Here is a 27,093-nt window from a genome sequence, read left to right as displayed (position 1 = left end):
GAGAAGCTTTCTCCCACAGCAAATGGAACCAATAGAGAGACCCACAGCCAGACATTATGCATAAAGAGAGGAGAGAGAGAGAGAGAGAGAGAGAGAGAGAGAGAGAGAGAGAGAGAGAGACTTTGGAATACACAGCCCTAAATGAGATGTCTCCATCAAATTTCTCCCATAGAGCTCAGGGATCCCCAAAGAAGAAGAGGGGGCGGGGATGCAAGAGCCATAGGGGATGGAGGACACCAGGAGAACAAGGATCAACAGAACAAAGTTCCTATGAACCCGCAGAGACTAAAACAGCAAGCATGCTGCCAGCATGGGTCTGCACCAGGTGCTGTATGTGTACTTTGGCTTTTAACTTAGTGTTTTCATTGGACTCCTGAACGCATGATCAAATGGGTCTCTGATTCTTGTGCCTTCTCTTGGGGTTCTTTTCCTTCTGTTGGTTTGCATTGTCCCTCTTGAATGTGATGGGTTTTATTTTATCTTACTATATTTTATTTTGTTAAATAAAGAAGTTCAAAGGCATTTTCACTTAATAGTATTTTATTTAAAAGTTCACAAATTAAAGCACTGCAATAACCAAAACACTTAAAAGCAACAAAGGCTATCTTGAAAGAAAAATAATTCTTGTCTGTAAAGGAATGGGGGCCCCTATGTTTAATATGTGTGGGATGCAGAATGCAGGTTGAGTCTTGGATGATCTCCAGAATCCATCATACAAAGGAACAACAACTTCTAAAATGTTCCAAACTTTGAGCAGAAGGTGGGTTTCATGAGTCTGGACATTTCTCTTTGCTTATGTTAAAATCCAGCAAGAGTACCATGAATGTAACCCCTCTGTGTCCTCTGCCATCTGCTGGCCTCCAACACCTCAGGAAAGTATCCAGCAAAGAAATCCAACCTCACATTGTATATCCTGGGAAGAAGAAATGGTATTTCTAGCTCAGGTAAATAACTGAGAATCACTATCCAAAAAAGGAACGCTACATATATATCATGATGCCATTCGTAAATTAAATCCATATTTCATTTAACAAAAATTTCATGGTAATCTGCCCCGTTAGTGGGCTCTGAGTGTGGCAGATATTACTTTAAAAACAAGAGTATGTTTAGAGTATAGTTCAGGAGGCAACATCAACTTTCTCTCCTTTGATCATTACTAACGAGCACCGGGATATGTTAAAAGTCAGTCTACCAAAAATAAGGTTGAATTTCTTGTGAAGAGAAAGTGACTTGGGAAGAAGTTGACAAAAAGTGACTGAAACAATTTAATGGTTAAAGACACAGACTACTAAGAGGAGAGAAACCCAAAATAAAGTTTGGTGACAACATCCGTTTCTGGAGACAGGCTGGGAATGGTCACTTGGGTGCGATGTGGCTCATGATGACTTAAGGCTGAATTCACAGGACGCTTACTGCTCTATGCTGCCTTTCCCGCACTGTACTGCCTGTAGTGGAACAGACTCTTGGAGTCCACAGTGCGAGATTTCTGCACAGCTTCAGCAAAAAGTTTGGTCACCTGAAAGAAAACGTCGAGAATGTCAGCAACCTACCAGAGATGAAAGTGAATGCAGGATGAATCAGGAGTGAAAAGTCACAAGTTCTGCTCCCAGTTTTCAAAGGGGTATGGAATGAAAGATGCAATGTCGGGGTTTTTTTTTTTTTTCCACAGAGTTCAGGCTTCACTTTGAATAAATTTACCTCTCCCACAATAAGGATTAGAACTAACTTAGGGAAAAAATATGATACACTGATCCTTAGTGAATCTCAGATATGTGGTTCTTTCTGTGATCACTCAGGTGGCCCACAGCCAAATGAAATTGAATGTGTGTGTGTGTGTGTGTGTGTGTGTGAAAGAGAGAGATAATGTGGACAAGTATGTAGGTTACATCTGCACCTTTGATCAATGAGCTGTTGCTTTCGTGCAGTGGCTTTCACTTGAAGACGAGGAGACAGCACTGGATCTTCATTCCGAACTATGCTGTACCTATGCACTCAGAGCATAATTGAATGGGTCATAAAAGAACCGCTCCTGTTCCTGGCTTTTTATTATCTCAATTGCTTAATGTCTAACTCTTCAAGTGAGGCCATGATCTACCATATTAACACCGTTGTTTAGATTCTATCAAAGAATCCCCCTCTGCTCTGAATGCTGCATGGGGGAGAGAGAGAGAGTTGCTGGGTGTAGTTAACACTCTTGAAGGTAAAGCCTACATGTGGCTTATATTTAAAAGAGGGAACACACCTGGAAATTGGTGAGGAGAGCGATCCCACTGTCCACCGCTGTCCTCCGGATCACATAATTATCGTGGACAAATTTGGTGTTGTTATTGGGAAGATTAATCACTAGGTCAATGCTTCCATCTCTTATCAACCTAAAAGAAGAAATAAATAAAATCCTGCAGTTGGCAACGCCTATTTCATAATCAGTTTCAAAATTACTAAGACAAATTATCGTTTGCCATTTTAACAAGTGACACAGTGAGCTGACCACTGCTTTCTCCTTTCTACTTTTGCATGGATGTTCAAGCAGCACTCGCTGAGAAATTACAATTTTTATTTTGTTTCTGAACTCTAGTAAAAATCTAACAGGATGCAAAACTTGTTTTCTCTTGAAAATACCACCCAATATAGCAAGAATATCTCTGTGCCTGCTCCCCACTCCCTAACAGGAGAAGGCATGAGAATGCCTGGTTGTGAATTTTCCTGAATCACATTCTGCTTTTGGACTAACTGAACATACACTAAGAGACGTTCAAATGCCAAAAGCATGGAGCCATTTGGTTTTCATTTGACAAAACTCTAAGCAAGGGACTCTACGGTCTGTACATGATGCTATTCTTTCATTCGTATTATAATTATTTCTAAACAACCTTTAATAAGTAGCATATTGCATAGAATTTGGTATGTTGAAGTTATTAGGTCAACTGTTACATCCAGGGGGTAACACAGAAGGATCTATTGTGTACTCATCCCATGTAGCTTTGGGAAAATGGGTGCCCTGCCTTTCCTGAAGCCTCATGCAGCTAATCTTAAAAGTCAGGTGACAATATGGCCTAAGGAACCACCATTTAGTTGATAACATCATCAAAATGCTTACTCCAGTTTTCTCCGTGCAGCAACTGCTTCAATAAATTGACTGATCTATTGGAGCACAAACTCCGTGAAATATAGATGATCAATCACATATACATGTATACATACTTTATGTGTATACATATGTGACATAATATAGAAAGCACTACATTGTGTTCTTCACAGTTTTACTTGTACCTGTCAAGAACTCTTACCAGAAGGATCTGAGAGATGCGATCACAGACACAGGTGCACACATATAGCGATAACACTTTTTATAAGAATAAATTATCACCCATAACTGTGTTCACTTGTACACTTGTTAATCAAACACACTTTTGAGAAGATTTGAAAGCAAGTGAGGTGAGGCCTTCCTGTTGTACTAGCTTCCACCATTTATCCTCTGTTTTTCCTTTAGGTTCTTTTTTTTCCCCAACTCAGGAAATGGACTATTCAGTTCTTACTTTCGGATGGAAGAGAGGCTGGGATTCTGTCCTTCCTGAGATGGCCATGCCACCGGGGTGGCAGGGACATTGTTGGCGTTGAGCCAGTCTGATGTGGCTTCTGTGGCAAAAAGCTGCATTTGAAAGAGAAAACCTGGTTACTACAAAGAAGGAGCCTTTGTTAATGGAGGGACATCGGGATGCCTGACAGCAGAGAGAAGAGAAAGAAACATGAAGAAGCATTGTGCCAAGGGTAGCCTCTTGAGCTCAGAATATGGGGCGCAGATACTATTTTATAATCTTTGCACTGAGGAAACACTTAAGAGTCTCGGTTGTAACTGTATTTGTAAATGAACTAGTCATAGCTTAGAAAATATTTTTATGTGGTCAACAAAATCCATGACCACAAGCCCAATCTGAGCTGTGGGAATAACTTTGTTTTCCTGAAGGAGACTGTGTGCAGAGCAGTTTGCTAGAGGATGCTCCACTGGAACTGTAACAGCTGGAAACTATGACCTCACACGGAATTGAGAAAAGAAAAAGATACAGAAATACACTGGTGAGTGTCCTAATTATGCTTCATCAAAAGTTTCCAAGCTGACAAATTGTAGTCGTTTTGTTAAGCCTAATCTTTCTAATTATTTTAGACGATGTAAAGTTTATTTTTTAACTTTATTTTTTGATGGTTTCATTTGTTTATATAACCAATTTTAGTGTTCACCCCCATTCCTCTCTCTGATCCTCCTCTGTCTCACAAGATGCCTTCTGTTCAATGATTTCTCTCCTATTTTCACGTCTTCTTTTGAGTGACCCAGTGAACTTAATTATCGTTTCTTGGTGCAAGGTGAGAGGAAGGTTATTTACTATAGACAGATCATCTTACCAGGGGTTACAACACTGAAAAAAAAAATGACACTCTCCTCCCCCCAACAATCATTAACTGCCAATTAGCCTCTGTGGAGGTTTTGAAATGGAAAAGTCAGGTTTCCTGTTTGTACAGAATTTTATTTCATCGACAAAATTCAATGTTGAAAGACAGTGACTTTTTAAAAAAGAACTAAGAGAGTATACCTTGAAACCTTCATTGTGTAACTGCTCAGCCACACCAAGGAATCTTGGACGGAAAGATTGCTGGAAGAGAAATGAACAGGATTCACTTTCTAGATACACATTGTCTTGGTTAGACACACTAAATGTGTGTCCTTCCCACCATTATAAGAAGAAACTCCCATATGTTGCTTTTTCCTTGGTATAAGTTATTCTTCAACGCAGATGAAATTCCATCTATGTCATCTTGTTTTCTGCCTCCCACCTATCTCTAAGCCTTTTCATTCACATTGAGTCCCGGCCATGTGACAATAGACCCACACTGTTTCCGGTACGTGGTTTCTTCGCCTAGTTAGAGACGCTGAGATCTGAACACCAACACCAAGTGAGCCTTGCTGGCGCCTGGCTCTTTCCCTATCCAAAAAAACCTGCTGTCATTGGTGAGTTCTAATTTTGCGCTGCTTATAATAACTCACTCATTGTCCTAGAACTTCATGTGCTCTAAAGATCCCTAGAGTATTAAGCGTCTTTTCAGGTCCTGGCTTTTCCTTTCCCTAGAAATGTAGAACTTTATGCTCAGAAAAGTTAATACCCCCGGCCTTTCGTCTTCACTTCTCAGAGTGATGATCACGCTCCTCTTTCTTGAGGCACCTCAGGCTCACTAATTTGTGTTTCCATGAGTGATTTCGCTTTTTCTCTGAGTCAGTTTCCTCATCCCTTTGATACTTATGTGACGTTGGGTCTCTGTGATTGGGCAGTGGGAAAATATACTAGCAACCCCTACAGAGTGTTAATGTTCCCGATAAGCACTTTCTGGGCTAATAACAGCTCTCAGAAAACATCAGTCAGTTCCATTAACATTGAAATAGTTGCACTTTTTTTCCCCTCAAAGACTAGATTCCTGCCCCTAGAACCTAGTATTCAATCCTGGGTTCTTCTATCACTTATTGTTGTCCAAACTAATTTTCTCACCATACACACCCAATTCTAAATAGATTGTCCTACTGGTCCAGCTCATTTTTCAGACAGCTTCTCTTGTTCTTTTGTTGTAGTCTTCCCAGGACCCCAGCTGTCCCCGATTTCCCTGGATTTCTGCCCATTGTCACCAGGTGTTCCCCGTGAGTAAAAACTCCCTGTCTTTAAGAGTTTGTGTTTTCAAGGCAACGTGCAGGATGACATAGAGCAAAAATAAGCTGACCTACCCAAAGGTTAAACTATGACATTGACCTTAATATCGTGTTTTAGTGCCTGAGCTATTTTAAATAACATGTGCTTAAGAGTATAGCTGTTATTTTTGTTTTTCATTGAGGTTATTTTACTGATTTTTATTTAAAAAGACTTTGTTTAACTGGTGATATAATGTTGTTTCTGTAATTGTCTTGTGATCAATTTAGAAATTACACTAGCGATGTTTGAAAAAAACTGGATATGATCATATTTCTAGTCCCAAAACTAAGAATTGTAGTTAAAGATATATATAGATCCTTGTACAATTTTGATGATGTTTGACCCATAAATTCTCATTATATTTACAGGAAAAGATTCTCTGAGAAAAGATCTCAATCCTAAGGAATGACTCCAAAGACTATGTTTAAATATAAAAATCTTTTTTAAATTCTGGACCTCTCAAACCCAGAACTGCAGTTTTAGGGGAAGAAACCATTGGCAAAAAGAAAACATAAATGCAATGGGATGAATATGAGCTAAGGCAGGCACAGCTGTTATTCACGACAGCCTTCTAGAACACAATGGTAACTGTTCCCCCAAATAGTAGCTTTCTATTTCCACTCAGGTAATAAATGTATTTAGATACCATCAGTTCATGGCTCTACATAAAAAATAAAATTATAAAATATATAGAGAAAACAGAGAATAATTCTTACTAATTGACATTAGGACAGTTTAATGCAGTATGCAGCACTGACTTAACACACACGAGGCAGAAGAGGACACTAATATGCTTAAGTGTGACCTTGCTTGGGAAACAAGAGTCGAGGTGATCCATTATATTCGCCTCACAATTTAATATTCCTTGATAAGAAACATACAAAATGCATCTCTGCATTTTATTAACCCCCCCCTTCATATGTAACATTAAAGTTGGGCTTTCTGATAAACACAGAACAGACTTTAGTTTTTACTAAATGACAGGCGAGGTCTCCGCTAATGCTTGGATAATTGGTGCATTAGTCATGCACTTAACTAATGACTCTCAATCTCTTAAGCATTCCCTTAGCGAAAAAGTCACTGAGGACATGGTGATAATAATAATGTGATAACCAATTTTTCTTCAGGTTTCTAAAACAAACTACCACAAGTAAGGTGGTTCCCAGATGTCCCAAAGCAAAGCATTAGCATCATCTGAACTTACTAAAAGTGGGAAACTCAGGTTCCACTCATATGATTGCATCACGTGGAAATCCCAGTCATAAGTAGTTTTCAAACCCTCAGGTCACTCTGATGTACACTTTAGTTTAGAAAATGGAAACGAATGAGGCTGGAAGGGTTATCCTTTACTCACTTTGCAATTTGAGGTCAAGATGCATTAACCTTGACCAAAGTCACAATTAAAAAAAAACGAGGGAGGAATACCATAATGCATTTTTTTTCCTTTGCCGTTTTAAAATAAAATAAGTCAGCAAGTCTTCTAAGACCTGCAGATTCCGGGCAGAACCTCATTATGAAGCGGTTTCATTGCTGTCCCCCAAGTGAAAATGATAAATATCCAACATGACAGTATTGGCAGTTCCCAGCCAGGGAACCACTCTGCCTTCTGGTGTGGGGTGTTGGCTTTCATAGACACATTATAAACTTCTATCAAACATGTATTGAACACTTGTGACACTTAAAACAGCCTCTCTACAAAAAGAAATTACCACTGTCAGCTTGCATCTGAGAAGCCTCAGATTTAAAAGCTGATTGAAAATACCTATGTAAGAATCCATTCCTTGGTAGAGGTGAAAAGTACAAAGGTAGTTTATGTTCTTAGAAATGTTTATAAGGAAAAAGTTCTTTTCAAAGGTGGGATAAGCATCTATTTCCTTCAATGGTCATTTTCACTCTAATCCAACTTCCGGCTAGAGAAGAGAAAGCCAACTTAACACCAAGTGATGTCTGCGGATGCTACGGAGTTGGCAGGATTGACAACTGTGTGGTTGTTCCTAATGATGCCTCTTTGAAGATAAAAGGTTATTCATGTCACTTGGAGTCGTCTTTTCAAATAAAAGCTTGCTTTGTGTTTCTGAGCAGTGCTGAAGCCCAGATGTCAGGCTGGTGCTTGCCACTTCACCAGCATTGCTGAATAGCCCAATCAGAGGGGGAAACACAGAAAGTGCTCTCCATGTCCTCTGGAGTAAATCACTCATTGTTAAAGGGTGCTCTAGAAAAACCTCAAAACAAGGCAGATTGCCTGCTCATAGCAACTAAAAATACATTGTGACAGGATGAAAGGTGGCTGGAATGACTTCAGGGAAATCAAGGGTGATTCTGTTGCCTCATAGACCCACATTCTGCTTCCTCTATTACAGATGCCCTGGGATGTAGAGGGCTTCTCCCTAGAGACCCCAGTGCACGTGGCAATTAAGCTGACAAAGATGCTTTGCTAAAATCTGCATCCTGACTCCTCCTTTCTCCTAAATCCTAGGTACACAAGATGTATGGTACAAATATTTCAAGCTTCCTGAGTGATTTGACCCTGGGCTCCAACATAGAAAGGGCAGAAAGAGAGTGCATGAGTAAAGGTTTGCAATGGGAAAGAGAAGTACAGATTTAACAAGAACGCCACATACAGGGAAGCATGTGCATGCATGTGCACACGCACAAACATGCACACACACACACCTCTACATATTAAAAGCCTGCTAATAATAAATGCTTATTTTAAAATGTTTTCAACCTGTGACACTAAGTGAAGATGTTTTCCAGAGTCACCTTGCCCCCTATTCCAAGTCTCTCTGATCCCAAGTTTTCTCTTGGAACCTGTTGTACCAATTGACTGAGTGTAGAATGTAGTGTCTTCGCTACCTCTGTCTACTCAGAGCGCATACTTAACTCAGGCCATACGAAGAAGAGGAGAGAAAACCTTCACTACAGATGGAGTGGACGCTGAACACCCTCACCATTGCTCTGGGAAGGAGAAAGAAAGGAAATTCCCAGCAATGATGGGACTCGCGGTGTTCTGCAAAGCCTACAGCAGCATACCATGGGGCTGGCCACACTAAGAAGCCAAGACGCAATCACCAAGAAGGTGATTTCCTCTGTCATAACACGATTAAATAACTTTCCCAACCGGATGCTTTCAGACATCATTCCTAGCCCTGCTCTTCATTTCCACATTAGTTCTCTGCTAAGTCAATTCTGATTATATGTTTGAAAAGTTAGACTGAACTCTTCTGACCTGGTGATAACATGTTACAGTGTGTTTTCAAGGCGAATCCTGAAACACACAACGCAGATGACTGGAGCCATGCTGCACTGAAGTGTGGGTAAAAAGATGAGTGTAGATTAAATCCTTGACTAGCTGAGGTAGTATCTCTAAGACTTAAAGCTATGGACTCTCTGCCTAGCCTCCTCTCATATTTTCAGTGTAAGTGCTTTTTAAAATGAGCATGAATGGAATGGAGAAACTATATAAACATTAAATGTTAGGAATGGCAGGTGTTCCTTGCCTCTCATATAAAATAAGTCATAAAGTTATATTCCTTCTATTTTTAGAGACTTACATTTCTACTGATCAGTTTTCCCTGTTGTAGTGTAGACATTTCAGTAAGCATAATTTTAAACTACATTTAACTTAGTACTAAAAATATTTTTAAAACACTAATAATTGCCACTCATACACAAGCGGAATGTGCTTTTTGTAATAACATATGTGGCTGAAGAAAGGTTGTTTTAAAAACAATGCATCCAAAAGTAGAATTTTAATTAATAAAATCTCATTACTTTGAAAATATTCTTCTCCCTCCATAAAGTCCCCCTTTTCTCCTACAAAGCAAAATTCTGTTCACTGATGCCCAAATCCCACAAATATTTCATGGGGACAAATTAATTTTGCGGCACATTTCCCTGCAGCACTGGAACCAAACAAGCCACAATTTTATACATCACTGCCTCCTTAAACTGCTATTTGAAAATGTTAGCCGTGTTTTGATTAGTTGTGAAGATGAGGGCTAAGGGCATGGTCTCCTCTGAATGTCCCCAAGTCTCACATTAAACTTTAAGCCCTCACTGGAAGTTGGGTCAATGTTCTCCTAGTTGGGACTTAATAATACTTAGTACCATTTGTAACGTGACGAGTCACTCGTATGGCGTGATGCGTCTCTAAGCTGCCATTAAGCCTCACGTAAGAAGTCATCCTGTTAGCCTCTGCTCCACGTCCTCGCCATCGCCCTTCTGCCGCCTTCATAAAGCGAAGTCCCAAGCTACTCTTTCTAGAGGCTTCAACAGAGCGACTACCTGTCCAGTCTCCAGAGTCTAATCTACTAATATTAAGACGCCCTAATGAGGCAGGCATTTATAATGATCACCCACTGGCCTGAGAATACCTGATTCTGTTCTAATTATGTTTTTATTGATTTTTGTGAATCCATGCAGGGGTTGAGCTTATTAAAGTCACAGCAGGGGAGGTTATATATGACCACTCATTGTTTTTAAAGGATATAAGAATTACTAATCTCAAGTCAAAGTGAATGACCAGTTGAGAAGCATATACGATTACTTTTCAGGAACTTACAAAAAGAACCTGTATACATTGTTGCAATGATTACTTCAAGGAGTTACTGACACTTTGCGTCCAAATTTTTACCCTGAGATTTATTTACACATCACTTGCGATGATAAACCAATACCGCTCTTGTTACTGTGTTAAAATGTTCATTCATAGTCACCTCATCTTGCTTTGGCCTATGTACATAAAAAGGATGCACAAGACCTGTGCAAGCCCAAGACAGACAAAACTCCGACATGAAGAAAATCTCTCTCCTTCATGTCGCCCCATCCCCACCTAAGGTAACTGTTTGCTGGCAGAGAGTGTGTTTAATTTGCTTGAAGAATATAGTCCCTGTTCGGTTGACCACCCTCAAGTGAAGACCATACAATGAAGAGTATATGGACATCACAAACTATACTTTATGGGTTTTAAAAGATACAGGACACAAAGTTGGGTGGGGAAAAAAAAGGAGAGGTGGCTCTGGAAGAGGGGGGAGGAAGGATAAGTTTGATCAAAATACATTAAAAAAATTCTAAATAAATGAATAAGAATGAGAAAAAAATAGAGAAAATGCCTGAACAATGATTAGAGGGCATTGCATTTCTAACACAGTCCCTTTCAAAATAAATAATCACTCGCTAGACATGCTTTTTCTTCTATTTCTCAATTTACTTTGTATTTGCTGCTGCTGCAAGAGAGGGCCACGGGGTCAAATTGAAGAACCAGTGGTCATTCCCATAAGTTACCATTTTCCAAAGAAAGTAACTAATTCCCCTCTCTTCTATACCACAATTAGCATCCCAGCCGCTAACCATGTGCTCCCTAAGAACGCGCACAGCCACACGCCACTCACCTGGATTCCAATCAGAATGCCTTTCTGAGGTATCTTAAACCCTGTAGACAGCATTGCCTTGAGGAAGGCTGTGTGAATACCCTCACCAAAACACGCCACCTGTTCAGGATTAAATAAAAAATAAAATAAAGTACAGGAAGGGAAAATAGTCTAATAAAATTACAGAAAAAAAAAAAGAAGAAAGGGGGAGAAAAAAGAAAACTAGAAACTGATAGAGGTCAATATACTGATAAACTCTTTTCCTAGATTATTTCAGTATTTTTCCAAACACCAAGCAGCCTGAATCCAAGGATTACATGGCTGGCCAGGACAGATGTATCTTATGTTTTTAATTAGGCATAATGAATGAACAAGCAACTCCTTCTCTATTCAACAACACTCAGTGGAACAACATACCGGATGGTACTGCAAGTTATTTGGATACAAATCACAGCTTCTGTTGTGTAATATGGTGACTTTCTAAATATCGATACGAATTAATGTATAAATAACTGTATGTGTCACATTACCCCACACCAGTGAATGAGCTCAGGGCGGGGAATGACGGAAATGACAAACTACTGACTCACCGGTTTAAAATCATCTCAGACGCCTTAAGAGAAGGGTGCCTGAGAAATGCAATGAGTACATGAAAATCTCCAAAGAGCTTATTCTTTCCTTTTTTTTTTTTTTATCACTTTTATAGATGGGACCAAAATATCCTGCAACGCCTCCTGGGTACCCACGTGTAAAGACGGGAAAGGAAAAGATGCCAAGCTAACACAAATGGGTAGGGTCCGCAGAGATTTCCCCAGGGTAACTGCTGTACACTGTCGTTACAGATCAAACGGCTGCCGTGACTGGAGGACACGTGGTGTATTTCAACATGATGGGAGTCAGTTCTGCACATATCATCTGGCACGCTTTCAGAGTCACCATTCCAGTAAATAATGCTGACGGCTGAATTCATTCTTTAAGCAAATGACTCCCTCTTGCTGGGCAAGGAAAGTTCTCATGAGTATAACCTTCAGCTGACCACAAGTGCGCGCCTGCTTTTCACTCCACGGTGAGCATTTTAATCAGTCAAATGCTGGCCCATCAACGCAATGTCAGTGGAAGATAATGAGTCTCACTTCCACTGAAAGGAACCTGCAGTCCCATCTGAAGCACAGCTACCCAAAAGAGGTATCCCATCAGTTTTCTGCCTTGCCATTCAAAAAGACAAAAACAAAAAAAGTCAAATAGTCCTATAATATCAAGATCATATCCTCTTTACCGCTATAAAATAAAATGTAATAAGATAAGCTCGGTGCTTATACAGCTCTCTACAGCAATCCACTTAAACGCTGTAGAGGTGTCTTTGAAGCATAGTTGAGGTCTCTAAACTGGATGTAGTATTCTGACTTCAGTTATGAAACAGAATTTAAATCATCATACTTGATGACACTTGGTAATATGACTTTAATATTAGAAGAATTTTTTGTATTTTAGAAAGTGAGACTACAAATATGAAAAAAATAAGTTGTTGTTATTATCATCATTGTATGAAAGAGAGAGGACATAAACCCTGAAAACCAACTTGCCACACTAGAAAAGCAGAGGAAGAGCAGGAGAGCTCTCCCTAACCTGGCTCTGGGCCAGCTGAAAACAGGGTCATGGGATCATAATGAACCTGAAGACAGGATCCTTTTTCTGGGAATAAATGTAGCGCCCATCACTCACAGCTAGGCTCCTTTTCCAGCTGTATTAAGAGAAACAGCAAAAGGACCAAGAGACACTTTCTATGCATGCAGTCATCCAGGCCTCCCTGCCTGTCTCCAGGTCTCACTTGGCTTCTCATCAAAGCTCATGCTTGTAACCAAGCAACCATATAAAACATCGCATATTTGTTGCAATTAAATATTCTCCTAGTTAGATGTTTTTCCTTAATACCAAGAGAAACAGTAATGCCCCACAGTCTGGCGTTGCCATTCCAGTGTGCACTGATGAGGATCTGAAAGTTGTAGCCAGTAAGTCTGTCAAGGGCTAGGTGATTCATAAAATGTCCTGACACTGACATGTAGAGAACTTTCTAGAATCTGACAGCTCTCTATGAGAAAACACATTTCAAATTCTTAAAGAAACCTTCACTTGAAACAGTTCCAACACAAGAGAAGAGGGACATCCAGTGGCCAGTTCCATTATAGTTTTTAGACCAGCCTCAAGAGGTTGTTGCTGGGATTCATCTTAAGGGTGGGCTTGGGATTTTTCATCTAGTTGCAGTTTCTAGTGTTCACATCTATGACCTTTTAAATGCTGTCATTCTACACATTTCTAGTAAAGATGCGCTGATCTGCTTCAATCACAGCAGAACAGAGGTCGAACTGTTATGCATGTGAGAACCTAACAAAGATTGACACAGGACATGCTCGGATGTCTAGAGAAGTATATGACTTGTTCAGGGTGGGTGATGGGGAATGAATGAAGAACACATGTATTCAGTTCCCAGGCTCACATGTAAAAAAAAATGTCAGCTCTGTTACCAAAAAAGAGGTAGAAGATTTGTCTTTAATTCAAACTTCCTAAGCCCTTTGAGCTCCCTTGGGGAAATAAAAGCTGGCGAAGTTTATGTTTCTCTCACCACTTTACCGCTTAACTTGCATGACCATATTCAGACCATAGAAATATTGACTTCCAAGTAAGATTAACAGAAGTAGTCATGGGTTATTAGCTATTTACCTCTCCAGTGGAAGCCATCTCACATCTCAGAATAGGATCAGCATCCCTCAGTCGGGGCCAGGAAAACATAGGAGCCTGTCGGACGTAACGGGGAAGGAAAATGTGAGATAAAGGAATAAAAGGGGATGAGAAGTGAACGCTCTTGGTGAATCACCTCCCACAGGACTCATTAGGCCCTGGTGGACAGAAAAAATAAATTCAATTTGGCCCCAAAATCTGACTTGAAAAATAGCTTTAAAATTTGGTTCCAAGAATGTGTTTGTACTTCTTGCCCAAAAGCTGGGTGAAATATTCACAAATGATTTCCATAAATAGATCCCCTGTGACCAGTCTACGCCAGGACTTCTAATCTGGCCTGCATATATTCTTATTGGAGTTATTTCAAACAACATCTACTGTGCATTCATCTCCCAAACACAGAGTTCAAACACATGTTCCCCTTGATAGGCTCTTGGAACGTTCCTCTTCGTGTTCTGTTCATTTGAACTTGCAGCAAGCCACCTTGGCAGACATGGCTGTCTGTAAGCTGACTTATGAGACATTAAAGTGTTGTTGACACCTCTTAAAAGCTTTCAAAAATGTTCCGCTTGGAAACATTTTTTTTTCTATCTTTTTTTTTTTTCGTACCAGCAGGAACACTCAAGTGCTTCCTTTTCAATTATTTTATCAGTGTGACTCATAAGGACCGTGTTCTTACTTCTTAACATTTGCCTGTTCATCTGGTTTAGATTATCCTTCCACTGACAGTGGCACACTCTAAGTTGTGGGAAAATGAGCTGGGGCCATTTTACTGGATGATCTTAAGGATGTTATTGTATGAGTCTGTCTTCCATTTTTTTCTGTTCTGCTGTTGGCCCTTTCCCATCAGCTGCACTAGGTCTTATAAAATCGACAGCAAATAAGTAACTTGAGAAAAATTAATATTCATACACAGTGCCTACTATGAAGAGGTGTATGATCAGTGCATTTTGAAATGTTACTCAGTTGGAATTATAACATATATTCATACATTTGCATATCAATTTATAAAAATAAGCGCATTTTCTATGTTTATTAATGAAAACAATTTAAAATACATAAGGAGTGTCTGCAGTGGAAACATTTTTGTTGACTATGACCTTCTGATCTTAAATTTTATATGTGTTATATGTCTATAAGCATTAAAGAACTTAACAGTGACAAACTAAGATTCTGTCTTATCACACCATACAATCCAAGAAATCCTGTCAGTGGCTTTATAGTTTTGATTCCTATGAACAACCTAAACACTTACAACTAGGGAATCTGAGCAGAAACAGAATTATGATGGAAGCCACCAATACACATGAGAACAGAGACTCCTTTTAAAGCAGTGGCTCTCAACCTTCCTAGTGCTGTGAAGAACTTTAATATGGTTCTTCACGTTGTGGTGACCTCAAGGATAAAGTTAGCTTCGTTGCTACTTCCTGACTGTAGTTTTGCTTCGCTTATGAAGTGCAGTGTAAATATCTGATTTGCAGGATAACTTATATGTGCCCCCAAAGGGCTTGCAACCCACATGTTAAGAACCACTGTTTTAAAGACACCCAAAATATATCGGTGACACATAAGTTAACTGTGTTTCGCAATATAAATCGATTTCACTGTGCGCATCACCTAAGAGATTCAAGTGTATTTGTGTATTCCATGAGTGCTCACACCTGTCCATCAAAGTAGTTACTATTCATAATAACGTGTACACTATATATACTGGGGCAGTTAGAGGTAGGTGTATAGTGGTTTTATAACTCAAGTATTATTAACATATAATTTCAATTCCACCACCCTCACAGCTTCATTACAAACTGCTATTTCAATTTTATGAAGGAGAAAATCTGTGCCACGGGAGAAAATACAAACGAAGAAAAGGTAGCCAAGGCAGTAAGAATTTAACCAGCCCCTCAAGGTAGCCACATTTTAGGAGACCCATGAATTCCTGGAGAAACTCAGTTCATCCTTGTCCTAAACAAGATTGCCTAGAACTTTGATCAGCTAACTAAACCAGCACGAACATGTGTCCGCTGCAGAAACCTGGGTGGGTTATAATCCACTCGGCTAGCCAATTCTGAGGTTATGTCATCATCAGCGATTGTCAATGTTTCCATAAACGCAAATGAGTCACGTGCAGTTGCTTGTGGTGCAATCTCACCAGGTTCTGAGAGCAAGACGGTCATCCTTCCGTCTAGCACTTTAAGTGGAAGGTCCGTAAATTGGCAAACTTTTGTGGCAAATGTTCCATTTCACTTCACCTCTGCTCGCGGGGGTACCATGTGCATATGAAACCTCACCTTGATGGCGACATAGTCGGCAGGGATGATGGGCTGCTCCAGGGTAGGAAGACGCTGCTCGTCGATGCCCTCTCCGATCATCACCTTCGTAGCCACGTCGATGAAGTCCACCCCGAGAGTCTTGGAAACAAAGGGGAACGACCGGGAAGCCCTCAGGTTGCACTCGATCACCTGAAGGGGTGAGTTCAAAAGGGCAGAGACGGTGAGAGCCCGTGGTCCCAATCTCCGCGTCCTTTCTGTGCCTTGGGTGCCCTCTGCCTCTACCTTACCTCTCTACTTCCATCCCCTTTATCGCCACTGCTAACATCTTTGACGATTTGGCTTCCTTGAGATCATTACCTGCACTGTGACTCTTTTCCATCCTATTTCCCCAGTTCAATCCCTGCACATTTTTGATACATTCCCTTTAATGCAGAGTTTGCATAACGCCACACTCCTAATTGAAAAGTCCCTGCTAGAATCCTGATGGTTTCATATTAAAGCTTAGCTGGTGAAAACCTTCCAACTTTTTGCCTTAACATGTATCTCTCTTATCCGAAACCACTTTACTGGCCCAAGTCTTACTTCCCAAGATTCCGTTCCAGTCCTCATTTAGAAAAATATTTTCTCTAAATGTAAAAATTGATTAATTAGTATCTCCCAAAGTGTGCTAGTTACTCACTGCTGTAGATGCTCTTATCACCATGTTTAACACCCTCTTTACCTTCAAATTACCAAATCTCAGCTATTCTGTAAACTTTCATTCATAATAATAAATCTTTCTTTAAGCCTTTAATGATTTTTTCCAGATAAAACATGATATTCAAATATGTGTTCAGTATGTACATGTTTGAAAATACACACATACATATGGAAAATATGATCTTCCTGTTCAACTCCAAAGACTTTTGCACACTCCTTCAGCAGCTACTAAAGCTGTTACTACAGTTCTAGTTATTCTGAGCTCATTTTTCTCACAGTGTCCATTAAGTTACAAAGCATCTAAAGGTGGAGAATTTGCCACATACATCATTGTAATAACCACTTGACGCCATGTTAAATAGCAAACAGATTTTGGTTACTAATAATTTAAATAAAATAAAATAAAAGAATAAGAAATAAACTGATTGGTCTAAATTATATATTTTTTCTTTCAATCTAGTTTACAAAACAACTTTGTTCTCTGCATCAAGAGCAAGTCATACTCCAATGAAGAAACTTATAAACACATGTGCTGGTCACTCTAAGATATGCATACATCCATCTGTATTTCACTGTGGATGGAACATGGTGATCTTTCAGAACCCTGAGTACTTCAAAAAGCTGTGAGTTACATAACAGTGCCACCAAGAGACCTTGCCTTCAAGCACAGACACAGTATACACTGTGCAACAACCCTCTCAGAGAGAACCAGCTGCCACAGAGATCAGCAGGGTGGGGCATAGCACAACATGACCTAACGAGGTGGTAAGGTCCTCCAAGGACATTAACGTATTTCTTACCAAGACATCATTTCCTTTGACAAGGAACTGGACATTGAATGGTCCCGAGATGGCAAAAGCCTTCGCAATCTTTCGGGTTGCATCCTTCACCTAGAGCAAAAGGACAATGACACAGTGATAAAGAGCATAGTGGGGGTTTAAAGAGATGCATAAATCTGTCTACATGGCCTTCATTTCTCTTTGCAGAAATCCATATCCCCATCAATAATGATAGTTAGTAGAAATAATGAGTAATACTAAGTGTCAAGAAACAAATGTTTTATAAGAGCATCTGCCCTCCATAGAGCTATCTCTTGCAATTATATATTCTGTTCTTACCTGAAAGCTAAATGAGATTTTTCCTGTCTACTTCCTCCAACATTGGAACTACAATTCAAATTATACCTCAATCTAAAGACCTATCTTCTAAGAAGGGCAGGCTCCCAAAAACATGGTCCTGCAAAGCAGCCAGGGAGATTTCTTTGTTGTTGCCCCAAACTCTACAAGGGTAAATATTATGTACAGAAAGAAACAGTGTTTGCCTGCAGGGAGGACTTGCATATGTGTATGTCACAGGTAGGAGCCCCTATACCCAGCGAGAAATAGAAGGTTCTCATGTTAAGAGGGGCAATGAAGACAGGAAGCAAGAACTCCCCACTCATCACAGATACACAGGAAGGTCAGCACTTAATTGTGTATGAAACGAAGCTCAGGTTATGGCATGCTCACTCTGAAGGACTTGGGAAAATCTGAGGTTTGTGCTTATTTACCCTAATAAGAGAAACTGAATCAAATCTAGAGACTTTTTAAACTCCTGTGCTGTTGTTATTACAAAGCCTTCTATTACCTCCATATTCTGGAGCAAAGATCTTCAGCATACACCCAACACAAACATACAGACCAGTACAAATTCTTATGGCAGGACAGCAAAAAGAGCTTCCTATAAAGGCTGAGTCAACCTGACCTTTTTTAGGTTTCCAAGCATGGCTTAAGATGACAGAGTCTATATGGATACACCTTGCCACACATCCTGGATGCATATTGGCAATCACATTGGAGAGCTCTTTAAAGGAACCACTCTCCAAGTGTGGTCAAGAGACATATCACAAACTGCTGCCACAAAGTGGGGCTCAGAGTGAAGAGTGAACGCTCAGGTTCCAGAGGTTCCCAAGTGGCTGATGCACACCTCCTTCACCACTCCTCAAAAGCATCTCTTTTTGTTGCTCTTACTAAGCGGCTCTCAGCTATCATAATCACTCATGGTGCCCAGTTTCTAGATCTGGTCTTCCAACCAGTGGTAACAGTAGCTCTAGGAGAGATGGTGAAAATGAAAATCCAGCGGTTTCCAAATTTATGACATCAGAAACTTAGGGTAGAGGTAGGTGTTTCAGCAAGTCACCTGGAGGATCTGGATGTACACTAATGGCTGAACTAGCACACAACCAAAGAGGCTCTTCCCACAGTGAAAGACATCATCTCTACAGTGCTCAGCTACTGAAGGGCAGGAAAGTTCCTTATTAAATTTAACCTGGAGCATGCCTTGTATCACTACTCTGTCTTTTTTTTAAACTACAGGGCGCTCATATTGCTTTTGGTGGTGGTTTTTATCCTCTGCTGTTTCCTTTCTGCTTTCATTTCTAAATGATGACCTTTTCAATGGCTCCTTGGCTGATGGTTTGTGTGGGTAGCATCAGCGTGGCATCCCCTGAGTGGACACCTGCATCTTCAACATGTTCAGAGATGGCATGAGAGATGACCTGTCAAAAGAAAAGTTTTAAAAAGTTGTCAGACAGCTTCTTCCAGGCCCTACTCCATCACCTACCCCCTTTGATGCTTAACTAATTCTGTCACCATTAGAGAGTTACTTTGCCAAACTCCTGCTAAGAGGGAGAGAAAGAGATCCACCACTGTCTAGGCCTCAATGTACAGTGAGAAGTAGCCTCTACAGGGAGCAGATGGGGACAAAAAGACTTTTTTCTCTCTTTTTTCCACCTATTGCCAATGGTGAAAATGGTAGAAAAATAAGTCGACTCATACTGACTAATGAAGCAAGGATAGGAAACTGCAGAGGAAACAGCTTTATCCTTTAGTCCCTGGGAAAGAAGACAAGGGAGGTGAGTATCCATCGATGTGAATGGCATCACACGTCGCGTACCACACAGACTGAGCTGCGTTAGAGAGAAAGACTGAAGGTTTGGTGTGGAGATCATTAGAAGTTTGAGAGACAAGAAAATGCTCTTATCCCCTCTCTGTGATAAGGAAGCAAAGTCAGTGTGGGAATGAATAACCAAGTTGGTGTAGAGTTAGTGAAACTAAGAGACAGTTGAACTGTTAGATTCCGAAGCCTATAAGGTCAATCACTTTAGTCCACATGTGAATAAGATATGTCGCTCAGGAACTTACAAGGCTTAGTATGGGAAGAATGACTTCATGGTGTATGAAACTAATATAAGACACATGGATTTATTTATTCATCACATTTATAAATGGCTTAAATCAAAGTGACACTGAGTTTCCATTCTTCATCTGTCACTTTTGGGCTCTGAGATCTAGACAAGGCCACATGGCACTGGTTTCTAATGAAAGGGACCAAAAGGGGTGCTTACTTCACAGAAGATTGACAAAACAATGCATGTGAGGTTAGTTCGTGCTTGTGCATGTTTGTCTGTGTAAGTCCAAGTGGAGAGTATACCTGCTTAAGTGTATGAGTGTATGTGTGTGAATGCATGGATGCCTCTGTGTGTGTGTGTGTGTGTGTGTGTGTGTGTGTGTGTGTGTTCTAAGAAATAGGAGTAATCATCCACTGAACTCAGGAGCATTTTGATAAATCTGAGTGATATGCCCATTTCTGGGTATGAATTTAAAAATTGTATAGCATGAAACGTGTCCAGAGAAATGGATTATGGAACAATGTGCAATGCATTGCAGGGGAAAATGAAGAAAAGTTCACATGGCAGAAATCCAGAGTGAAACCGAGACAATGAGTCAGCAAAGGTTCCATGAGTAGCACAGTATGCAAATAAGCACATGTTCCCAGGGCAGTCCCTGGGAACTTCACTTCCAAAGGTATAAAATCACAGTCCTTCTGCTCTCTATCTCTGGCTTCAAATATTAAAGACAGAAAGAAAGGAAAGTTTACTTCATGATCTAAAACAGGAGATTGGGAGTGAGAGTTCTAGGAAGGAAAAGATTATCTCAAGAGAGATAATGTGAGATGTTCTTTCCCAACAAGAAACAAGACTCCAGTGAATAACCTAACAGTTCTGAGGCTATAGCTCCATGGTAGGGCACTTGCCTAGCATCTCACAGGCCCTATGATCCATCCCAGTGATGGATAAAAAGGAAGGCAAAAACTATCTCTAATCTTAAAGTAACTTGTGCTCCTTGTCAACAACAAGGTAAAAGAACCAGGTGAACACCCTCTGAAGATGTTTCAGCAAAATGTCCTGTCCTTGAAGACAGGAGACTGGAAATATTATCTCTGAATGCTTCAAATTGGAATTATCAGATTCTGTGGTTAAGAGAAACTATCATGATTTTAAAATAAAATAGGAAAGCTCTACTCTGAACTGCTAATCTGCTAGAGGAAAAAAATAGATTTGACATATTTGGAAGTGTTTTGAATAATTTACAAAACAAAAGATGAAGGATAATTTTTTTTACTTCATCCTTGAGGCAAATAAAATTACATGTCCTGTCTGAAACATAAAGCACTACATTTTAAGATAAATCACAAATGCTTTATTAAGACAACCAGCAAATTTAAGTGAAACACTCTTCCATTTCCAGTTCTCCTTGAAGTGAGAGGCATTCAGTGTTGCAGCCATTCCAGATGTGACATGGTAAGCTAATTTGATGTTATTATTCTGCCTACACTATTCTGTTGGGTTGCCTTTATTAATCCAATGAAAAAGAGAGGAGTGAGTGGGAAATAAAAGAAGAAGAAAAAACAGAGATTCAATTAAAAATTTCAGAAATCAAAGTATTTGGGTTTTATTTTTTTATACCACTCATTGAAACATAAAAGGAAAGCCACAGACAAAAGAGAATGAGAATGAAAAATCTATTCAAAAAGAATGATGAGTGTGGGATGGTAATTGATACTGAATGTCATCAAAGAGAAATGCTAACAGTTTAGAAGGCAAGGAATAAGATACCCATGACATTACAACTCAATCTTCAGAGAATTTGAGAGTTGGGCTTTAGGTTTGTTGGTAGTGGCATTTGAGGAGGGTTTTTTTTTTTTTTGGGGGGGGGAGGTCTTGTTGGTTTGGTTTGGTTTGATTTTTGGTTGTTTTGGTTTGGTTTTTATTAGGGAAGTCAGGTGGGGTGAGGTTGAGGGGATTGTGGGAGTGGTGGTAGTGTTGATTGAACAGCTTCCCCATTACGGTCATATGTATATAATTTTCAGAAACTGTGAGTTCTAACGTACAAGTGTTTCAAGGTTGCCACAGATAAAAAATGGTGGGAAGAAAAGTATAGGAAAAGTGAGAAAAAGTGCTAGCACATACCCGTCCTTCTTTGCCAACTGCATCCATCTCCACTTCCCGGGCTCCCTCGATAAACTTGGTCAGCACCACCGGGTGCTCCTGCCAACAACAAATAAATAAACAAACAAACAAATAATAGGAGACATACAGACAGACAGACAGATACATACATACATATATAGACAGGTAGAAAAAGCAAGACCTCGAGCAGAAATTCCATGTATAATATCAGGTAGCTGTGTGGCTTGAGTAAATAAAAAAGCAGTGCTTGCAGAAAACTTAAGGCCAAACAGACAACAGGACCTCATTAGCCAGTCTCTTTTACAAGAATAAGGTCATGTTCTGCTTACAGTAAGAGCAAGTGTTTTTCTGCAACTCCGAAGGCCCAACAAATAAAAAATGAGTTCTGAAATCCCAAATATTGGCTTCTGAGCCAGTCTGAGAAGAGAGTAGGCTGAGGATGAAACAAACGCAACTTGTGTCCCTTCCGTCAGAATCACTGATACGCTTCTACTTATTCTGTACCTGTATATGGTCATTGCATCAGATTCCTTCTATTCTTATTTGGTTTTGCAAATGCTACAATTTCCTGGTCAGAAATGTAAAGGAAATATGTAAGAAATGTGAATAAGCTTAGAGGACAATAATAACATCCAAAGTTTTGTTTTTGTTTTTGTTTTTCAGGTTGAAGGTAAAATTCTTTCTCTGAAGGTAATAGGTCTTTATCCTGTCTTCAAAGGATGGTGCTGGCAACTGGAAAAATCAAGTCTATTTCTTTATTAACCTTAATATGTTGCTTCTTTTGGCAGTGTTCTGGACTGCTTAGCAATCTTGAATTGCTTTCCGCACTCAGTTGTCCTAGGACAATGTTGCGGTGGCCCTGAATACCCAGACTGGCATTGCTTCCTCTGCACTCACTGAAGAGAATCTCTGATGCTCTTTCCAGTCTATGGGATTCTGCATTCTGGACCACTTGTTGCGTTTACTTGTCTTCATGACTGTCTTTACCATGTGTCCTCCATCTCTTCTCCTCAATCTTATATTAGAGCTCACTCTCAAAGTCTAGGCCAGGGGCTACCTTCTTAAAGGTTTCTCTGAGTCCTTCTGGCCACTACACTAAAATTCATCATCTTATGTGTGTGTTAAATTTAACATATATCCTTGAACATTGTAAATGGAATTAAAATTTTAAGCTATAGTCTCATGCTTCTTTTCAAAGGCTCCTCAACCTTCTTTATTGGGTGTCCATCTTAGCTACTCCCGTCCTCTAAACTTACCCTGTCAGGGACTGCCTCTATTTCCAGAGCTTCACTTTGAACAGTAAGCTATTGATTTAAAAAACCACTATTTATATTTCTATATCTACCTACCCTCTTTTCTTTAAATGCTACTTTATTTTAATTAGGTGTGTGTCTATGTGGGTCTGCCTGTGGATGTGCGCATATAATGGCCATGCCTGGGGAGGCCATAGGTGATCAGTCCCTCTGCAGCTTCCCAACATGGGTGCTGAAAACAAGACTGAAGTCTTCTTGAAGTACTATATAGTCTTAATCACTGACTAGCCCCTCTAACCCTTCTCCTGGCCATCAGTTTTGAATATGTAGAGCTCTCTGCTGTCACATCATCATCATTTGGATTCTTCATAGGCTGCCCCATTCAAATGGACTAGCATTAAATACATTTCTTCCACTAAACTGTCTCCCTCTCTAGTATTTACTGTCTCAGCCATGCCATTGTTTTCTATCCCTGCTGTCTGTGTCAGAAATTCTGTAGTCATTCTCAGTTCCTTTCAGCCTCACCCTCTTCCCATTCACCAATTCTCTTCAATGAAATATCTTCAATGAAGATATTTCTGTATTATTCCAAAGCACTGCCCTCTCCACCCTGAACTGCCAGAGCAGCCATTAACCTTTTTCCGTGAATTGGGTTTTGCTATGTAATTCACCTTTTCTGTACTACCGTAGTTCAGTCAGTGTCATATTTTGTGTCCTAGGTATGTCATGAATGCTTTGCCAGTTTATAGAAACTGCACTGCCTTGCTCACCTACAGCCCTTTATATTGCTCACCATAACAGATTTTCTACTCACCCAACAGATTTTCACCCAGTGAACTCTGTTTTAACCATCAAACATTAGCTTTAAAATCTTTTCTCAAGAACTGAATATCAAGCCCTTTACATTCTTCCTCAGCATCCTACCTTTTCTCAGTTGCAATGCTTTTATCTATTTATATTTATTTCATGCTTTGATGTTACAAGCAAAGAAAATCTTTAAGGGCAGTGTGTGTGTGTGTGTGTGTGTGTGTGTGTATGTACACAAATATAATGCACATATTTATACGTATGTATGTACCTACAAATGCATATATATAAATAAATGCAGATAAATATACAGATTATCTTTTCATGAGTATATCCTTTGGTAGTGAAGATAAGACAATATCTTTTAGCTAATATATATGAATGAGCAGACAAATACAGGAACAATCAATAGCACTAATTTTACTCTATGTTGAATTGAGTATCATGGGTTATGTTGTAAGCATGATGGAAATACTTGAACTAGAAGATACTCAATCAGGACATCTCTATTACAAACTGTGGCACTTTGTGCTTTCTGTCAGCTGACATGCTGACAGAAAAATAAAATTAAGTCTTTCTACCGAGTGGAAGTCCTCTGCAGCCAAATTGTTTCTGGAGGAGGAGAAAAGGAGAACCTTAACCCATCCTTCAAATGTAGGTTAGAGTTGCCAGCCTCTCCGAAGAGGAACGCATAAGGATCTTGATCAGAGATCAAAATATAAAAATTAGTTAATTGTCCCATTAAAAAGATGTCCTTCAGTAAGTGACTTGCATGCAAATGTTCTAACCCCACTGGTTTCTTTTCTTTAGACTCTACCTCTTCTCACTCATTTTCCTTCTCCCCATTCCCCATGACCAAGCATCCTTGATGAACAGCTACCATAAAGAAAAGGGGCTTGTGTTCACATGTTCAAAACAATTCATGCTCCTTTTCCCTCTTTGAAATGTGTCTGACTCCATTCTTCAGCTCCCTTCAAATTCCACTTTCCTAACATCAAACTCTACTCTGAATTGTTCTTTTTTTAAAAAAAAAAAAAAAAAAAAAAAAAAAAAAAGCCCAACCAGCCTTTGGAAGCTTTTTAAAAGAAAACATTGCTTTCATCCTCGGCAAGTGCGAGGCCTGCAAATCAATAACCCTGCTGGGTAAGTCTTAAACAGATCACACCGAGGCAACACCAGAGGAGGGAGTAGAAGCTTGGGGCCTTTAAGAAAGGTGTCTGAGCCACCACACTATTATAAACATCATTATTAACTCGCAAATGCAGCGTGCCAGAATGGAAGAAGGAATCAATAGGTGAACAAGGCAACTTGTTAATAAAGTTGTATGTTTGACTATGGCCAACCCCCAGGTGTGGGAATTAAAAGCCAAGAAAGCATTCAGCAAATAATGATAAACACGGCTGGATCCTCCTGGAGACTGGGAGTCCCAGGAAGAACTTGACCAGCATGGTACACACAAAGAAAAGACAAGACATTTATTAAGCATCCAGCACAGGAGCTCATCCATTCTCACACTTACAGTATCAAAACAAATTCATCTGCATGACCAAAGATGCAGGGGACTTCCTCTCATTCCACTAACACTAAGAATTGAGTCATCATCACTTAAGCCCCCTCCCTTTTTTTTTTTTTTTCACTTTTTCATTCTCACATGGGAGAAACTAGTACATAGAATGGAAGATAGTGGAAAGTCACCCTGATAACTTTGTGTGAAAATAGTATCACATAAAAAAAAAAAAAAAAAAAAAAAAAAACAAGATACCAATTGGTCAGAGTCAGTGAGAGGAAATGGGGTGTTACCTGAGAGACTCGAGTGGCCTCCTCAAGGAATCTTTTCATCTCATCTTCAGAGAATACCACGTTCATGGCAGACCCACTGGGAAAGGCAAAGGGAAAAGCAGGTGAGTTTTCTTTACCAATTCGGATGTAAGGTACACTACATTTGATTGAACAATTCCAGGCAATGTCTAGCTCCCATACAGAAGAAAGAAAAGTGTCCTTTTGCCTAAACTGAGCTCTTATTCCATGTAATCGCTAGGTCAATAAATCAAAGTAAAAAGTCAAAGAGCTGAGGGGTGGGCTGCTTAAAATCTATTCTGCACCCAGCAGTTGTACAGCCCCAGGATTGTGCTGTCAGGTTCGCCGTGTGAATGCTTGCTGGTTCCAGGTGCATCGTAGTGGTTAACAGGAGTCAGCCAAGGACATAATTTCTCTCACTCTGTTTCTTCAGTGTTCATTATCAACAGCTAATCTTAACCCGCTGACTCTCTGCAGAGCAGGTCACCATTTCTATCTCTGTAACAATAGAACCAATTCTTCAGTAATATTTGCAAATATGATATGCAATGTGTAGCTAAAATGTATTCAACTGTGCCCTTCCTTCTAAATACCTCAAAAATAGTGCTATCTTAAATAGACCTACTCTGAATTTTGACATTTTGAAAATGAGATGTGAAAATTGGAAAGGAGAAGCATTAGAGTAAGTGAGAAAAATTACTTCCCTCTTCTCTTAAAAAGTAACCTTTTCTTTACCTTTTCTAATTACTATAAAGTTCTGCATGAAGCAATTGCTTTATTGGCTTGCGAGAGGGTGGCTAAACCAATGACACTGAGGATTTAGGACATAGGAAAGTGGAAGGCAGACAAAACTTGCAATATTCAAAGACTTTTTCTCCCAGCCCTCTTTAAATGTGTGCCTGTTGTTGAAATTGATTTACATTAATTCTTCAAAGCAGTGTTATTAGACTGGTTTACACAAAATGTCATTTCAATAACAGGGAGCATTTCCTCTTCTTTTGAAATTTTTCATTATTTTAAAAGGATCCGATCTCAAATTCCATTCACACTTCCAAATTGTGCACAGCAAATTGTGTTTCTCTTATTATCCCTGGTTCCTTACATGCGCCAACATCTGAAGAGACTAAGTGATAATTCACA

At 39.7% G+C, this 27,093-nt stretch overlaps 1 protein-coding gene across 1 annotated transcript in view; it reads right to left on the bottom strand.

Moving 5' to 3' along the window:
• Positions 1-522: 522 nt before the first annotated feature.
• Cps1 (carbamoyl-phosphate synthase 1) overlaps positions 523-27,093 on the bottom strand; it is a 112,950-nt gene continuing 86,379 nt past the window's right edge. Inside the window, exons 28-38 of the mRNA XM_060368562.1 lie at positions 25,957-26,032; positions 22,097-22,174; positions 19,235-19,342; positions 17,607-17,696; positions 16,126-16,296; positions 13,820-13,894; positions 11,123-11,221; positions 4,587-4,646; positions 3,537-3,649; positions 2,243-2,372; positions 523-1,516 (exon numbers count right to left, since the gene is read on the bottom strand). Of these exons, the coding sequence (XP_060224545.1) occupies positions 1,418-1,516; positions 2,243-2,372; positions 3,537-3,649; positions 4,587-4,646; positions 11,123-11,221; positions 13,820-13,894; positions 16,126-16,296; positions 17,607-17,696; positions 19,235-19,342; positions 22,097-22,174; positions 25,957-26,032 (1,099 nt within the window). The 3' untranslated portion in view covers positions 523-1,417. The remainder of the gene's footprint in view (positions 1,517-2,242; positions 2,373-3,536; positions 3,650-4,586; positions 4,647-11,122; positions 11,222-13,819; positions 13,895-16,125; positions 16,297-17,606; positions 17,697-19,234; positions 19,343-22,096; positions 22,175-25,956; positions 26,033-27,093) is intronic.

This window comes from Meriones unguiculatus, chromosome 15 (assembly GCF_030254825.1).
Source record: "Meriones unguiculatus strain TT.TT164.6M chromosome 15, Bangor_MerUng_6.1, whole genome shotgun sequence".
Taxonomy (NCBI): Eukaryota; Metazoa; Chordata; class Mammalia; order Rodentia; family Muridae; genus Meriones; species Meriones unguiculatus.
This window is presented reverse-complemented; position numbering and strand designations above follow the sequence as displayed.